Source organism: Malus sylvestris, chromosome 15, assembly GCF_916048215.2.
Source record: "Malus sylvestris chromosome 15, drMalSylv7.2, whole genome shotgun sequence".
Classification (NCBI taxonomy): Eukaryota; Viridiplantae; Streptophyta; class Magnoliopsida; order Rosales; family Rosaceae; genus Malus; species Malus sylvestris.
Window position 1 is genome coordinate 41,812,938 of NC_062274.1, and position 18,319 is coordinate 41,831,256.

Sequence of the window (18,319 nt, forward strand, 5' to 3'; positions counted from 1 at the left end):
TGATCTAAGGTATTGTTTGTTTTGTAGGTGCAATTTTGTCCAAGAACAAGGAGGAAGAAATTTGCATCCACAAATTGGTGCCTTCATTGAGAGTCTTGATCAAAAGCTAGTAAAAGACTCTCGCATTCAAGGTTTTTCGTTTTCTTGCTCACTTGTAGATTGTTCGTATGTTCTTATTCTTGGAATTTTTATTTTTAGAAATTCTTCGATAAAAAGTAAAAGAAAAGTACAATGGCAAGAGATTGGGAAACCTCGACAAATAGAAATTCCAACATTCAACGATTAGGACCACGGTGATCTACGAGGCTCAACAAAACAATGAATGGAGCGGCACCATCCTCACGGGGCATCACCGTGGCAACCCCCATGGCAACCACTCTTGGCAAGGCCCATGACGCCACAACCACGACCCAAGCTATGCCATTCAAGCCTACACGGGCCCAAGGCCAAGGCGAGATGGCCCAAGCCACTCAAGCTCGATGCGAACCCAACACGTTGCCAAGCCGAGTCCTAGCCTCGCACCCACGTGAGCCACACGCCGAGTAGCCCACTCCCGTGGCCCAGCAAGCTCCCATGGCCTATCCTACTCCCATGGCCTTCCAAGCAACCCAAATTGGTCCAAGATTAGTTCAACTGTCCCGGTTTTAAATTTCTAGGCTTACGATTGAACCAGGGGCATTTTCACCACATTTCTATGCAGATTTGACATTTCCCAACTCAAATCTCGCGCCTGGAGTCTACCATACTTCCACTGCTCAAGGAGACACATTCATTCTAAGCTCTTCCAACCTAAATGGAGAACAACACTTGTCTCGACAAGTCATAGAATTAACGAACGCCGTCGCACAGTAGACGACCTTAGTGAATAAACTCTTGCAACACACCGAGATGTAATGTGCCTCAGACGAGGTGTCCCGAAGTAAAACAAGGGCAGACGAAGAACCTCTCCAGCAACGTCTCAGCAAGCTGCCACTCGACCAGCCATGAACCGAGTTTTCGACCAGTGTACACTCCTGATTGGGCCCCTAAGATAGCGTATACTCCTATCTTAGCGCGTGGAGAAGCGTGCACTCTCGACTAGGCCCATAGACGAGCATACACTCACAGTTAGGGCCACACTCCGTTAGTCAACAGGAGCAACATTCTAGGCAAATTTTTTATTCGCGGTTGGGCCCACAAAGAGGATCCTCCACCTCACATCGGAGTAGGTAGCACGAAGGACTGAGAAAAGCAATCACTCAGCTCGGCTCGGCTTAAGCTCAACCAGCAACTTGCGAAGAATTCCCTTGCCTGCTAGGAACAAACCACATGCAACGCAAACACGACATAGACGAGCCGAGCACGTAGAAGAGCAGCCTAGACCAATAGGTCACAACTGGGGGCAGCAGATAGCTCTGTAACCCTCAACAAAGGCAAATTCAGGAAAAAGTACAAAGGCTCATGACCGAGCGATTGTGTGATTTCCAACTCAACAAGGTCACTGACGAGGCACTACAATGGGACATGACCAACACAAGCAGGTCATCTTTCACAGACGAGATCGAGTAGGCAACGCTTCCATGCAAGTTTAGCATGCCACATTTCACATCCTTCAAGGCATAGAAACATGGAAAAACACCTAAAGCACTACCGAAGTGCAATGATCCTCTATCGGAACAACGACGATCTCATGTGCAAGATATTAGCCACCACTTTACAAAGCGAGGCGCAAGATTGGTTCTACACCTTGCCACCACAATCTATCCAAAGTTTCGATGAACTTTCTTTGGTTTTCACCAAAGAATATTCATCCTATCGCTTGATCAAGAAAAAGTCCTACCACTTGTTCAACATCAAGAAGAACCCAAAAGAGCTGCTTCGCGACTATGTGAAGAGGTTCAAAGCAGAGATGGCAAAGATAGTCGGATGCAACGACTTGATAGCTAAAGCAGCCTTTCAAAAATGACTCCCAGCAGATCCTCCACTGTTTGGAGAATTGATCATGAAAGAAGATCTAACTCTGGTAGACTTTTTCACTCTGGCAGAGAAACATGCACTTTGGGATGGAGTTTGCCGATGCACATTCAAGGCAAATCTGAGCAATCTTGAATATGAAGTCCCCTACTACTCTGAAAGAGATTCAAGGTCGGACTAGACGAGCAACCGCATCTGACGTAGCAATAAGCTCTACCCTCATACAAGAAGAGCTAGGGGCCCAACTACCTGTATTCCACAGTTCAAAAACTCTACTTGATGCGAAAACTAACTACCAGAAATTCAAAAACTAACTCTGGTTATATTTATTGCAACCCGGAAGCTCAAGTTATACTTTCAGACGCACGCAGTCATCCTCATGACGCACTATTCTGCCCAATCCAAATACGCGACGATAAAGCCGCAAACACTAGCGGTGCAAAGTTTTTTTTACGAATGCAACAACTCAGTTGAAAAGGCACATTGAGTACACTCGGAAGCAAGTTTTATCCTCGTCGTCACACAAGATTCTACATATGAGCAACATGTACCGGTAAGTTGAGCACCACCTCTTGCGCGCGTCACACGGCCCCAGCCGACCCTTGCTCTATAATTTAGCTTTAAAGAGGCCCCATACCGACAGTTGAGCATCTCCTGCTATGTGTAACATGGCCCCAGCTCCACAACCCCCTATCTCGTCTTCACGCTTAGCCTAGGCGACGCAACAATGCCACTCAACGACATTCCAAAGGCAGCCAAGCACACCTTAGCCACGCCTGTTTTGCCCGATGAAGACTTCTAGCATTTGCACGTCGACGACGCATCCAACTAAAAAGGCTCGAAAGCAAGCATGGTCTTTGTCATCCTAGACGGTTCGATGATCGAGCATGTGATTACTCTAGGCTTCAAGGCATCCAACAATGAAGTAGAGTACGAAGCCCTACTAGCAAGCCCCCGAATGGCAAAAGACTTAGCAGTGAAAAAGCTTGCAATTCATTCTGATTCCCAGTTAATCATCATCTTGACTACTGGGGAGTACACGGCAAAACATCCAAGGATGGCGCAATACTTAAAGTACGCAAGCAACTTGAGGCATTTCAGACTTACACCCTCACTCAAATTCCATGGGCAGACAATGCCCACGCGGAAGTGCTAGCCGACCTAGGCTCCGCCTTCGACCACTAACTCAAATGCTTTATCCCGGTGCAATATATAGACAAACCAAGCATAGAAGCGGAGCCGGCAGTCGAAGTGTCACAAGTTAGTACAATGCCAAACTGGCAAAGTTATATTATAGACTACTTGGTTAATGGCACACTCCTCACTGAAAGGTTGGAGTCTAAAAAGCTTCAAATAAAGGCAACACGCTACTACATGTGGAACAACATTCTCGTTCGAAGATCCTACACTGGACCACATCTCTGCTGCCTAATGCCTTCCGACTACCTAAAGGTTTTAAGCTCAGTCCACGAAGGTATTTAACGCAGGCTACTATTGGCCTACCATGCATTAAGACGCTAAGGAGTTAGTGCAAAAGTGCGACTGCTACCAACGCTACAAGCTGGTACCAGCACTACCTGCCAGAGAGCTACACCCACATACAAGTCATTGACAGTTCATGCAGTAGGCAATCGACTTGGTAGGGCCAATGTCGCCCGCTACTGGGGGCAAAAACATGATGATCGTGGCAATCGATTACTTCACCAAATGGGTAGAAGTAGAGCCCATGACAACCACGACTTTGGCGGACATATAGCGCTTTATATGGAGGAACATTATTTGCCGATTTAGCATCCCCAATCCATCGTCATCAAGAATGGCCCATAATTCGTGGGCAAAGATTTGGTGAAGTTCTTCCAAAAGTATGGTATCAATCAGCTCATGTCCACACTGAGATATCCTCAAGGTAATGGGCAGGCCAAAGCATCCAACAAGATGATTCTCAACTGCCTCAAGAAATCCCTCTCCGACAAGAAAGGAAAGTGGCCAAACGAACTCCCCAGATGTCTATGGGCATATCGCACGACCAAATGACGAACTACCGGTGATGTTCATTTCTCTTTGGCATTTGATTTAGAAGCAATCATTCCTCCTAAATGTCATTGTGCCAAGTATCAGCACTATACTGCCAAGTATTGAGCAGAACAATAAGGAGATGGTCATAAGCTTAGATCTGACATAGGAGAAGTGCGAGCAAACCATCACCCACATCGCAGCCTATTAGCAACAGCTTCTCTCTAGCTACAACAAAAGGGCCAAGATCCAGCAGTTCCAACCCGAAGATCTAGCCCTAAGAAAAACCTTCATTACTACCCACAGAGAAGGCTAAAAAAAGATGGATCCCATCTAGGAAGGTCTGTACAAGATCAGCAAAGTAGGTGGCAAGGGTAGTTACACCCTCGCCAACATGAACGACAAAGAGATCGAAAAGCAGTGGAACACCTACAATATGAGAAAGTACCATGTGTGACCTCTCTCTACATCAAAGCTTGAAGACTCAAGTAGCTCGACAGGCACCACCTCCTAAGCCGATGACTATCTAGTTGTTGTGCAGTTCTTACCTTATAACTAAGTTCTCGTTCGTTTCACTCGTTTTTCAATGAGGAATTCAAAAGTAATCTACAACTTGGCTCGGCTACATGCTTACAACAACTGATCATTCTTGCATTTAAAAAAGACCATGCCTTTCTTAAAGACTTATCGCAAGAATTGCGCCCCCCGATAGACTAACCATGCTCTCTAGTACTAAAGGGTAAACCAATTCCCCAACACTTATCTGGGTCTGTTTTCCAGTGCGAGAGGATAAACTAATTGTTCTCTAATACGAGAGGGTAAACCAATTCCCCGACACCCACATGGGTTTGCTCTCCAAGGCGGGAGGATAAACTTACACTCCCAATATCCAGACGTGGATGAGCTGGGCTTCCCTGGTATAACTAGGTGCACGATGGCTTGCGCAAGGATTCCTAAAAGTAGCCACAATGGTCTTTTTCAAGGCTTAATTGACTGAAGGATTTTGGGTTTCTTGGCCTAATCCGTAGGGAACCGGGCCTTATAGACGGAGAAGGCACATTACGCAATATGCCCTATGGACGACTACTTTGGAACCCTAAAGCTGCTACCGAGTGCACTAAGGTAGCCTACAATTTTCGGAAGATTGCCTACGACTTGCCCTTCGAGCAGTAAAGCCAGGCTAAACTTATATAACTGCACATTCTTGTGAAAGGTTAAACAAGCTAGCGTGCATATACGAAGCTTTATCCACTGCCGACATGCTACATAGTCGATAATCTTCACCTCTTCCAAGTGCGGAACGACATACACCAAGTCCTAAAATGTTGTGATACTTGCTACACAACCTACAGAATTGGAGAAAGCCAAGGTTAACTGCCTAGTGGTCACACATACTTGTCTGCTTCTATAAGTAAGGCATCTAGTTGCTGACCCTATGGCTAACAACTTTGCAAAGTTCTACACCAACACCTACAACTGTATAGGCTACGCAACCTGTCTGCTTATAGAAAAGTAGCACGTCGGTCACTGATATATAAAGTCTAAAGGTTAGAGCATGAACAAAAGAAGCAAAGATGGAGAAAAGCGAAGGAAGCAAGTTTATTAAATTTTCTAGCAAAATTGATAAATTACGAGCAAAGATCGAATGAGTTCAAGCAAAGCAAAAGCAACAAGGAAAACAAAGAAAATCCTAAAGATTATATAAAAGACTACTCATCAGCAGCTTGGATGTTCCACGACTACTCGGTCGCCACACCTTCAGCAACCGCGACACCATCCAACGCTTCATCCTCGGCTACCTCAACCTAGGCACCAACTTCTTCGACTACTTCACCAATGGAAGCCTTAAAAGTAAAGGCAAGCAAGTCTTCCGGAGAAATATAAAAGGTTTCAAAGTCTTTCCCAACAAACTCGAAGTCAGACGGCCTACCAAAGAGATGATCTACATAACCCAGCTTGCAGAAATTGGCATGACTCTAAACAAGCGAAGCCTCAAGCCTAGCCTTCTTACCTTTCAGCTGCTCGTTCTCCTCGAGCAGACCAACACGGATGCGCTGCAGCTCATCAACTTATTTCTTCAAATTTTCGTTGATCTTCTCCAACACTTGGGGTTCAAGCCTATCAACAAATTTCTTGAAGTGGATCACTTGGTTATAAGCAGCAATCAACTCTTCATCCTTTGCGTAAACAGCAGAACGAAGCTCAGAAACGGCACACTCAAGATCTTGAATCTGAGGTATGTAACATCCGATCTCTTTCTCTGCACTTTCATACTTAACTAGGATTGTGTCAAGCCTAGTCTTCAAGTCAAAGATCTCTTGGTGAGTGGTCTCAAGCTACAAAGAAGTGGGGGCAGAGATATTAGACCCCTTCAAAGTGATGATCTCAAATTCAAACTTCTTGATCTTCTATTTTAAAGAATAAGCTTCGACTGCCACAGTCTTTGCCACTTCCTTGGCAACCCTGGTATCCTTTTGGTCAATGAGCATAGACTCGATTGCCAGAATAGTCGTCTTCTACATCATGGCAAGTAGGGCAGTCTTCCTATACTCAGTCACATGCTTCGTAAAGGAACTTGGGCAAACAACCCCTCTAATGCCATTGACAAACTTGGCACAAGTGTCCATTTCTTCAAGTAGATTTAGTTTCAAAAGCATACATATCTCAACAGCCTCTCCAGAAGCAAGCTTAGTGGATTTCTTACAACTGCCCACGCGAGCAGTCTCCTCCTTCCTAGTAGGCGAATCAGTCTCAACAGCAGAGGGAGTGGGCCTTGGTGCCACTTTAGTAGCATAGTCTACCTTATCGCTCTTCATAATAGCAAGGCTTTCCAAATGTGAACCGGACTTAGCTCCCAACAGATGTCTTAGTACAGACTTTGGCACTGGCGACATGACAGGACCTCTACGCTGAGGAATCTTATCAGTAATTGTACTAGCCATTCTCGACATGGCAGGCGCCACATGCTCAAATCTAGTAGCTTCATTTTTCTTCCCATTGGATGAAGTCATGTCAATCACAGGCCTCTCGGTAGTAGGCGGACCTTCACGAGCAGCGGAGGAATTTTTCAGTTTTTTCCCAACCGGAATCTCTTGAGTAGGTAGAGAAGATCTTTTCTTTCTACCTTCATTCATAGTAAGTTCCACGATAGCGATCAGACAAGCCAATGCATCCACCTTGATCCTCTTTACCTCATTTCTCAGGAGTAGCCTACCTTTCTCCTGTTGAATAAGACTAAGCAGCCAACGTCATTCACGGTACTCAGCAGGGAAGCTCAACCCATACTTGATTTTCCCTAATTTTTTTTTTCTCTTGGACAGCAGGTAGGAGGCCTGTATGCCCAGCATTCTAGCAACCCATGAGGCCTACGACCTCCTCATTTCTCTCAATCGCCGGCCTGGCCCGCGTCAAGTCCAAGAGCCCAAAGGACATGAGTCATGTGGCTCGCCTAGCACTGTGCCCAACGTCTCAATCCGCAGCCTTCGCCGCACAAGTTGCCCTTGGCTCTAGCCAAGCTGAGCATCCCAAGCAGTGGTCCTTGCCACAACACGTCATCGGCCTATGCCGAGCCGACTCTTGGCTCTTACCAGCTGACTTGCCGCACCACCCTGACGACTGCCCCGCGACAACATTATCCAAGAAGAAGATAAGGAAAATTAAAATTTTCTTACCTCGATGGGGCACAGAGAAGACAAAGCAAGCAATGAAAAACAATCATTTGCATAGGAAAGATGTAAAAGATTGCTAGAGGAAGGGGAACAAATATCCTCTAAGCTCTCTCTATCTTGTAGGGTAGAATAAATTGCTCTCCAAAGTTGATTTAATAATCCACTTAAGGTGGACTTAAATAGGCTTTGAGAAAAATTTATTTCCCTTTCCTAGAATGATCTAATTTCCTATTAAAGAGGGAATCTACATCAAAATAGAAAACAATCCTATATTTCCCAAAGCAAGAAGATCTCTACACCTGCTGCTCTTTCCTGCAGGCAGCCTAATAGGTGTAGGGGTATTTGTGGAGCCAAAAATAATCAAGAAAAATACAGAGGCGACACGTAGATTTTTTCTGTAAAAAAGACAAGATTACCCTCAAGGCACACCAGGATTTCTACACGCCAGCAGTGGGCAATCATTCCTCAATCAAGTCAAAAGTGCCCAAAATAGGTATTTATTCAAAACCTATTTCATTCATCCTCATCAAATCTTCTCCACAAGGTAACTCCTAAATTATTCGTTTCTAATTATATTAATTAGCTAATTAATTGATTTATTACCTAATTAATTTATTAATTAGCTAACAAATCATGAATCTCACCCAAAAACCATCCAAGTGGCAGGTCCTCCTCTTCCCAAAGGGGTCGGCCACACCCCTATATAAACACCCTCATTTTTTCCAAAACCTATGTTCTACACTCTTGCTAAATTCTCTAAATTCTCCAAACACATTTCCCTCAAAATTCTAGCTCTGGCATCAGAGGTTCTTCGGCCAAAGCCCCTCCCCCCCCAATTCATCGTGGGCACGCGAGGCTCTTGGCCTTGACCTTGTAGGTGCGATTTTGTCCAAGAACAAGGAGGAAAAAATTTGCATCCACAATTGGTGCATATGTTCTTAAAGCTTATGGCTTGAAGTAGTTGTATATGCAGTTTATGTTATAAACTGTATGCCTTCTCGGGTCTTGAATTATCGAACCCACTTCAAGAGTTTACTCAACATGTTCCAGTGGTTTCTAAAAATTCTTTGTAACCTCGTATCTATGGCAGTGTGTGGTATATGGTCACATCTAGAAGGTTCATCACAATAAGCTTAATCCATGTGCACTCTGTTGTGTCTTTCATAGATTTCTCCACACATTAGAAGGGATTCAAATATTATCATCTTGCTAGCCAACACATGTTTGTAACCATGGATGTGATTTTTCTCGGAGTCTGAATATTTTTATACTTCATCTACTTATGAAGGTGCATGAAGACATTTAACTTAACTTAAAGAAAGGGCAAAACATATGGACTATATGGACTGTATCCAATTCAAATCACCATGGGAGATCAGTGATGTTGGTGATCTAAGTTAGTTGGAATACATTTTAGGGGGAGAAATGGAAGTTATGGAAATCTACAACAGTTGCCTAGTGGTTCAACAAGATCTTACTCAACCCAGTAGCTTAGTTTGGCAAGAATCCATAAAAAAAAATTGCCTAGTTCAACAGACACCCACTGAACAATCCAAACCCGTTCTGTAGAAGTCCACCAAACAAAACTGCCTAATTCAGCAAGCACCCACTGAATAATCCAGCCTAGTTCACCAAGCTCCCATCGAACAATCCAACCTTGTTCGATAGGGGTTCACCGAACCGTATTGCCCAATTCAGTAGGAATGTGTTGAATTGCCCAGTATGTCTATAACGCCTTATTTCTCTTCCTAATCATGTAGTGCCCGTTCCATCTCATCTAAATATCCAAGAGGCAAGTATCTTAAATGATATAACAACTAATCCTGATATTGGTGTGAGTACTTATAAATTGTTAGTAAGACAAAATGGTGTTGTGCCACTGTATAGGTTTTCTCTGGAATGGAAGGTCAAGAATCCAATTGTTAATTATGTATCTGGTGAACAATAGTGGAAGGCAATGGTAAATCATATAGAATCAATCAAAATTTCAACTCAAATAGAAGAAACCCTACGAGACCCTAAGTGGATCGGGAGATAATGCAATTACCAAAAGGGACAAAACATGTTGGTTATCATTGGGTATTTACAATCAAGTACAAGGCTGATGGATTAGTGGATAGGTACAAAGTAAGGTTAGTAGCTAAGGGTACACTCAAATGTATGGTGTAGATTACCAAAAAACCTTTTCTCCGGTAGCAAAGATAAATACGTTACGTGTTTTGATTTCCTTACTTGCAAATATAGATTGACCTCTTAAACAATTTGATATAAAGAATATGTTCCTTCCTGGGAACTTAGAAGAGGAAATGTATATGATCTTTCTACCATGTTATGGTACGAGTGGTAATACAAGAGTGTACATATTGTGTAAGTCTCAATAGACTTAAGAAATCACCCCGTGCTTGGTTTGACAGTTTACTCAAACAATGAAGAAATAAAGGTATTGCCAGAGTCATTCAGACCACACTTTAACCATAGGCTTGGCAAATTGACTGCCTTAATTATTTATGTGGATGATATGATTATAACAGGGGATGATTCAAACAAAATCCAGAAGTTTAAGGTAAATCTTGCATCTGAATTTGAGATGAAAGATTTGGGAGAGTTGAAGTACTTCCTAGGGGTTAAGGTCGCCCTTACACCTAAAGGTATTTTCTTATTACAATGAAAGTATGTGTTGAATTGTTGAAAGAGACTGGTATGTTAAGGTATAAACCAGTGGATACTCCTATGGTAGAAAAACATCATTTGGGTATTTACCCAAATCAGGTTCTTATTGATAGGGTTAGATATCAAAGACTTGTAGAGAGATTAATTTATTTATCTCATACCCCTCCTTATATTTTATATGTTGTGAGTGTTGTAAGTCAATTTATGCATTCATCCGGTGAAGATCACATTGAGGTGGTAATGAGAATTTTGTCATATTTGAAGTTTGCACATATTAAGGGAATACTTTATGGAAACATGGGCATCTAAAGGTTGAGGGGTTTACAAATGCAGGTTAGGCTAGCAATGTTACTGACAGATGGTCTACATCTTGGTATTTTACATTTGTTGGTGGTAATTTAGCTACGTGGCGTAGTAAGAAGCAAAAAGTGGTGTCAAGATCATTTGTTGAAGCTGAATTTAGAGGTATAGCATACAAATTATGTGAACTCCTTTGGTTACGTAAACTTTTGAGATGTCTTAGTTTTGGACCAAAGGAGGCTATATTGTGACAGGATCTGCAAGGAAGATAACAGATAATCTGATACAACATGATTGAACAAAGCATGTGGAAGTTGATCGACACTTTGTCAAGGAAAGTCTTGAAAGGAAGATTGTATCTAAATCGTTTATGAATTAGGAGGAGTAGCTAACTGATGTTTTTACTCATGGAGTATCTAGTAAGGTTTTTCAAGACTCAATTATTAAGTTGGTCATGTATGATATCTATGCACCAACTTTATGGGGAGTTTTGATTTGAGTTTTAATTTGTAAATATTCTAGGAGTCCTGTTTTAGGTAGGATTAAGATTTGTAATTGATTGTATTCTCTTGTATCTAGTTTCTGTATCCTTGTAATTATATTCCTTGTAGAATAAGGCATATATATGGTCATCTATTGTAAACCCTAAGGGACTAATAAAGTAACGAAATATTCAGCGTATTTCTTCTATTAGTCTACAGTAAGAAGTGGATGGTTTGGTATAGTGAATTCATTGTCAATAGTCAAACCAAAATACTTTTTACTTACAACCAAATTAAACAATGAAGTCATCTATTTTATTATCTGCATGCTTATTTTGAAGTCATCACATCGTCCTATGATGATGAATCTTGAATACAACTCACATCCAGACCAACAAAATTGATATTGGTCCTGTTTTCCAATCTATATAGGCAGCTTCTTAGCAAGAGACCCTTTTAGCTCTTGTTACCAGTTCCGTTGTTCCAAAAGTAAAACACCCTGAAAAAATACTTTTCATTTTTAAGTAACCTAACAGAGGGGTTAGTCCAGTGCTCGGGCCTCGGGGTAGGTAGGTAAGGTCATGAGTAAGAAATAGGCTACAGAATCAGAGTTCGAAACCCATATACAAGTAAAAATAATTAATGTGAAAGCTCGTTTTTGATATTATGTTCTTGCCAACTCAAAGCACTCATAACACATGTAAAATATAAAATTACCTTTGACATTTACTTAAGTATTAGGTAAACAATGTGGAGTATAATTCATCCAAATTAACCAATTATTATAAAAACGAAAATGCCTTCATAATTTCCAAGAAAGAACAAGTCTTGTTTCGTTTTTCAAGGATTTCTGACAAATTAATAGAAAATAAAGAAAGATGAGATAGCAAATGTAGGATTGGCATGTGATAGTGGTCATTAAATATTGTCACATTATTCATGGAGAATCATACTGTCGGTCACACCTGATAGCATATGATCCAAATAATATATAAATAAATATATATATATATATATATATATATATATATATATATTATAAAAAACCGATGAATAAAATGCTACTCCGTTTAAGAAAAGGAGATGCCTTTAATGTTAAGTGTGTGTAGGACTCAAAAGTTGAAGGAAGGTAGGAAGGAAGGCAGGAGGGAGGAGGGAGGAGGGAGATGACTCTCGTACGTATTGACGACAGTATTCTTTTCACACACATGCATTATCGTTGGAGAAACCAATTCTCTGCTCAACAAAGCCCTAGCTCTGATTAATATGAAGGGAATCCGGATTAAAATAGTTTCAGAAGAATAAATTGGCAATCAATAACTTTCTGCTTTCCGCAAATGAGAAGATAAGTGTATATATGTATATATGTGTGTGTATGTATATATATATACGCGTTGTTCAAGCAGATCACATGGGCAGGGTGGTTATTTGAAAAGTTCAAAAAACCCTGTTCACAATAGTCTCGTAACCAACTATACATATCGTTAATGGTTACATGGCCAGTTGATAGCACCCTCATCTAATTATACTAGTTGCAGCCTGATTTAGACTGCAGATTTTTCCATTACAATACTATGTTTTGACCTTCATTATTTTGTACATGGTGGAAACGTTCTGGAATGTCCATATTCTTATTTCAATGTGTGATCACAGTTTAAAAACGTTATTATATGCGTGATTGTGCCATGTGGTGTTATGAGTCCACACAAATTGTACATGTATCGAAAGATTTATTATTTAGATTTAGAGATTTTAGTAATGTCATGTCAATATGTATCGTGTGGTGTTATAGATTCATACAAACTATAGCACATGCACCGAAAGATTTACTATTTAGATTTAACGTTTCATCCATTACACGTCAACATGTACCACTTGATTTTACAAATTCACACAAACTATAGCATGTGTGTTGAAATGTTTACCATTTTGACTTGGAGTTTCAACCATTTCACGTAGGCATTTACGACATGGTGATACAAATCTACACAAATTATAGCATTGTAATGAAAGATTTCCATGCAGATTTGGGGATTCAACCTCTTGCGACTCGAACATGTACCACGCGATTTACATATTTACACCTACTATAAACGTATGTTGAAATATTTACCATTCAGACTTGGGGTTTCAACCATCAATAGATATTTAGGAAAACTAATAAAAATGGTTTGAAAACTTTGAGTTTTAACGATAAGAACAAAATAAAGGGTAAAGTTAATAGTACCATGATTGACTTTTTAGTGTAAAAATATGGTTTTTCATTAAAGTGAACAGTACCAATAGCTTTTCGTTAAAGTTTACCACATGATTTGACAAATCCACACAAATTATAGCGCATGTACTGAAAGATTTACCATTCATATTTACGGATTCATCTATGCCACTCCAACATGTATCACATGATGATGTCCAACATGTATCACATGATGTTACACGATTCAGCCATGCCACGCCAATATATATCACGTGTTGTTATAAATTCACACATATTCCACACCAGTATGTATTACGTGTTGTTACAAATTTAGGGATTCAATGATGCCCCGCCCAACATGTACGATACGATTCTACAAATTCACACAAATTGTAACATGTGTATTGAAACATTTACCATTCAAATTTAGGGTTTCAACCATGCTACGTGAACATGTGTGGTACCACATGATGTTACATATCACATAATTAAACTATAGCATGTGTACTAAAATGTTTATTATTTAAATTTTTCAGCATGTCACGTCATGTTTCAAGTCTAGACAAACTATAACACATGTGTCTTGAAGATTTACCAATTAGATTTAGAGTTTTGACCATATCCCATCGACATGCAAATTATGGTACAAGTTCACACAAAATATCCATCACGCATACAAAAAGCTTCAAAAATTACCATTCAAGATTTAAGTTTCTATGACATCACTCCGGCATGTCACATATCGTTTATCACCCAAAAATTTCTCTATCAAAAGTCCAACAAACATAACATAATCATACCTCAGTAAAACAACGTTTCAAATTTAGAAGGCATTGGTGGTCATGACCTTACAATGGCAGCAATTTTTGTTGAGAAGTTAAGCCACGTCAATATTTTATATTAATTTTTTATAATAAAAATAAAAGATAAAATATAAAGTGTGAGAAGAAGAGATGGAAATGGATAGAAAGAGAAGGGAGAGAATCCCGGTTCGGAAATTTAAATTAAAAAGTCACTGCGTGTAGCATGTACTGACTTGTCAAAGGGGCAAATACCCCTTTCCTTCTAGGTCTTGGCCTTTCAAAGCATGCAGCTTTAAAAAGTTGAAAGTGAAAACTGAGGCCATCCAATCCAACTCCAACATTGTCTCCAAAATAAAAGAGTTTTTTTTAATATGTCTAGAATACGAAATAATATATCACGTATTGTTATACAAGTAGTGAGATAGTTATATTAAAAATTTAACAATTTAAAAGGTAAAATTTTTCACTATTTATATAATAACGCTTGATGTACTATTTTTATTCTGAACACAATAAAAAATTTCTCACAAAATAACGTGTGTTGGCTACCACATCCCCGCTACTACTCCGTTCATGTGTTTGCATGCTGGCTTCTTTTAATCCGCCCAAAGTAAAAAAGTATAGCAGTTGATTCTATATATGTTTTGGTCTGCGGCCGTACCCTAGAGAATCCATCTCTCCTCCCACATCGATCGAATAACTCAAAATTTAGGGCATCGAACAAAACGGACAGAGCAAGTCAAGACATGCAGGCGTAAGCAACCAAATTTCCCATCAAACAGTTGAGTCCTTAAACTATTAAAAAAATTTCCACTTTGCACTTATTTCTAGTGAGAGAAAGAGGAGATGGAGAGGGAGAGGGAGAGGGAGAGTAGAATTTCATATTTTTGCATGAGAAGGAGAAAGGACGATGAGACGCGGTTTTAGCTAGGACTCTGCGAGACAGCAATATACAGCTGTGTATATTACCTATGCAAACGCAATGGCTTACAGACTGCGCGTACGTTTTTGAGTGTTGTGTTAACTTATTTTTCAAACAACATATATAATATGTATTTATATGCACAATTTCTGATTCTTTCCTTTTTCTTTGGTCTCAAACATTAAAAAAGTATATATATATTTTTTTATATTTTGTGTTTCACATCCCAAATTACACACACACACACACACATATATATCCTGGAAATTGCCTCTAAAGAGTCTCTCTCTGATCTCTACTCATACATTATTGCATCACCTACATTTTATTTACCTCTCTAATAAAGATGAGTAACAAACACTTACCACATTTTTACCATATTTGTACTACATTTTTAATAAAGATAGAGTCCACTAACACACGTAAGTTTCATCTTTATTATAAAGATAGTACAAATTTGGTATAAGAAATATGGTAAATATAGTATTTTCGAATAAAGATATGATGATTTAGATAATATATATGATTTAGATATTGGAGATTAACATAATATGCTAGGTAATTAACATGGATGTCAAATAACCCCTTGCCTTCGTTTCATTTTCTGAGTAATTTTTTGTTAATTAAGCCTTATTTGCTGGGTGTCAAATAGGGAAAGGAGCAGTGACTTCTTGTCCAAGTCAAAACTCTCTAGAAACAGTGATTTTTTTTATTTGTATTTTTTGGTAAACCTAGAAACAGTGATTTTTTTAAATTGTATTTTTTGGTAAACCTAGAAACAGTGATTTTACTTTACTAATTAATAAAACTTTCCATGCTGGTTTCTGATTTGAGCATATGGATCCCAAGTTTGCAATATTCGTTGACAAGGAAAATAAGACTTTTACACTTCAGTAGATTGCTCTTGCTTCTACTTTTATGCAACTGCCAGCATCTTTAAAACTGTAAATGTATCTTTCTTTATTTTTCAATTTTAACCAAAAGTATATTATTATAAAATTTACATCGACTAACCTTAAGAAAAAAATTAAGAATGAATCTCACATTGATTCAAAAAGAATCAATGTGTGCTTATAAATAATTGAGCTATTCTTCATATTATCTATTGATTTTTAGTGAAGCTAAATGGCCACACATGTTTCATGTCGCTCCATTTGGTTGTTCATGTGTTGGCCTTAAAAAATTTACCACACGTAAGAAGGCGTGTTGATAATGAATCGCACATTTATTGAAGGAGAGACCTTACAGAAGCTTATAAGTAATTAGATTACTTTTTATATTATCAATTAGTTTTATGATGAACCTTAATTTTCTAGAAAATGATTTGGACACACTTTTTGTTTTTGTTTTTTTGTTTTTTGTTTTTTTTTTTTTTTGCAAATTCTTATTTATTTATGTCTGTTTATTTATTATACATTAGAAATAAACACAAATGTGTATGGGAGAAGAAAAATAAAATGTAGAAGTGATTAATTTCCTAATGTAAATTGAAACCCTAACAAACTTGCTTTATGTCTGTTGATCTATTTAAAATGTCGTAAACTTTGATCTTTTGAGTACTCATTATCAAATTTTGCAACATTCATGGAAAGTTGGAAAACTAATATTTTTTGATTAAATTTGTGAATTTTTGGCCATATGAAGCTCCAAACCCTACTTTGACCGTAAAGGGATAGGAAAGTAACTTCATGGATACAATATTAACTTGAAAATATCTGTCATCCATTTTCAATAATATTAATTAACTTTAGAGCCATACTGTTTTCCTTTTTTGACTAGAGGGAGAGAGGGAGATCCTCTTGCTCGACATCTATAAATGGCAGCAACCATTTCTCCATAACCTTGAGTTCTATTCCATCGCATTCATTCATTCACTTTGCACAAGAAACTAACGAAGCAGCTAGCTACCTTTGAGAGAAGAGAAACACAGACACAACCAATCACCTTCAACTTCATCTTCCATCAACAAATCAAAGCACTGTATTCCATCGTAACAATGGTGAAGACGGAGCAGAGGATTCTTCAGCTGCCTTCAGAGGTGACATCATCGAAAACAACATCGACATCTTCTTCTTCTTCTTCTTCTTCCTCAGCATGCAAGAAGAAGTTTAAGGGAGTGAGGATGAGGAGCTGGGGCTCTTGGGTTTCAGAGATTAGGGCTCCAAACCAAAAAACAAGAATATGGTTAGGCTCATATTCTACTGCTGAGGCTGCAGCGAGAGCCTATGATGCTGCCCTACTGTGCCTCAAGGGCTCCTCAGCCAACCTCAACTTCCCCACCACTGCCTCCTCACATTTTATCTCCCAAGAAATGACAGTCATGTCCCCCAAATCCATCCAAAGAGTGGCTGCAGCCGCTGCCAATAGTTTTGTTCTTGATAATAATGCCGCTACCACCACCGCAAACATTGCCTTGCCACCATCGGCCCCTCCTCAATCTACTTCTTCCTCATCTTTGGTCTCGTCTCCCTCGATGTCGTCCTCGCCGTCCAGTAACCTCATCGACGACGACATGTCATCGCTGATGGGTTCATTTGGGGGGTCCTACACTCCCACTTACTATGATCAATCAAACGATCAATTACCAATGTTTAGCATGGACTCATGGAACAACTTCGACCAAATGTTCGATGGCGCCTTGAATCCACATCCACATATGATGTATGACTTATATGAGGAGAGTGACATTCGCTTGTGGAGCTTCTGCTGATCGACGATGATGAAAATTATTATATTCTTTATAATCTCAATCATTCATATATTCATTCATGATCTTCCAAGCCATTGCTTGAAGATTTTACTGACAGTGACACAAATCATATACGTTCTATGAGTGAGTGAGATAGGTGAATTAGAAATTCCAAAGGGGAGATCAGATGTGAGACATTTTTTTGGACTCTATCTCACATGGCTTTCTAATATATTATATATATTTGTATTTAGTATGCATTTGTTAATCAAAATTAAGTGTGTAATACTATTATTGTTATTATTATTAATGAAATTCTTGCCAATGGTCTTACATACATTTTAGTTGAATAAGGAGTGAGAAATTTTAATTTCCAATTTCAGCTATGTCACATGTTATGCCTCTTGTCTTATTGTGCTATGCAGTCAGAGATGCCTATCTCGGTTGGAACAAATTAAAGAACAAGAGCAGGAGTGGGTTGTCGAAACTTGAAACCATCTGAATTTGTTTTCATCTCAAGCAACAATTTTGTACTCTTATTTAAAACAAAAGAACATTTAAATTTTCTTCCTAGGGGAAATCACTGTGATTAGAGAACACAAAGACTTGTATTAGACCCAAT

The 18,319-nt window shown here is 39.4% G+C and overlaps 1 protein-coding gene across 1 annotated transcript; it reads left to right on the top strand.

Moving 5' to 3' along the window:
• The first annotated feature begins 16,796 nt into the window (after nt 1–16,796).
• Nucleotides 16,797–17,950, top strand: LOC126602573 (ethylene-responsive transcription factor ERF014-like). The gene has a single exon (XM_050269473.1). The coding sequence runs from the start codon at nt 17,005–17,007 to the stop codon at nt 17,716–17,718; it is 714 nt and encodes a 237-aa protein (XP_050125430.1). The 5' UTR covers nt 16,797–17,004; the 3' UTR covers nt 17,719–17,950.
• The last annotated feature ends 369 nt before the right edge of the window (nt 17,951–18,319 follow it).

Coding starts and splice junctions, on each gene's coding strand:
- LOC126602573 (XM_050269473.1), top strand. CDS start 17,005: ATGGTGAAGACGGAGCAGAGGATTCTTCAGCTGCCTTCAGAGGTGACA.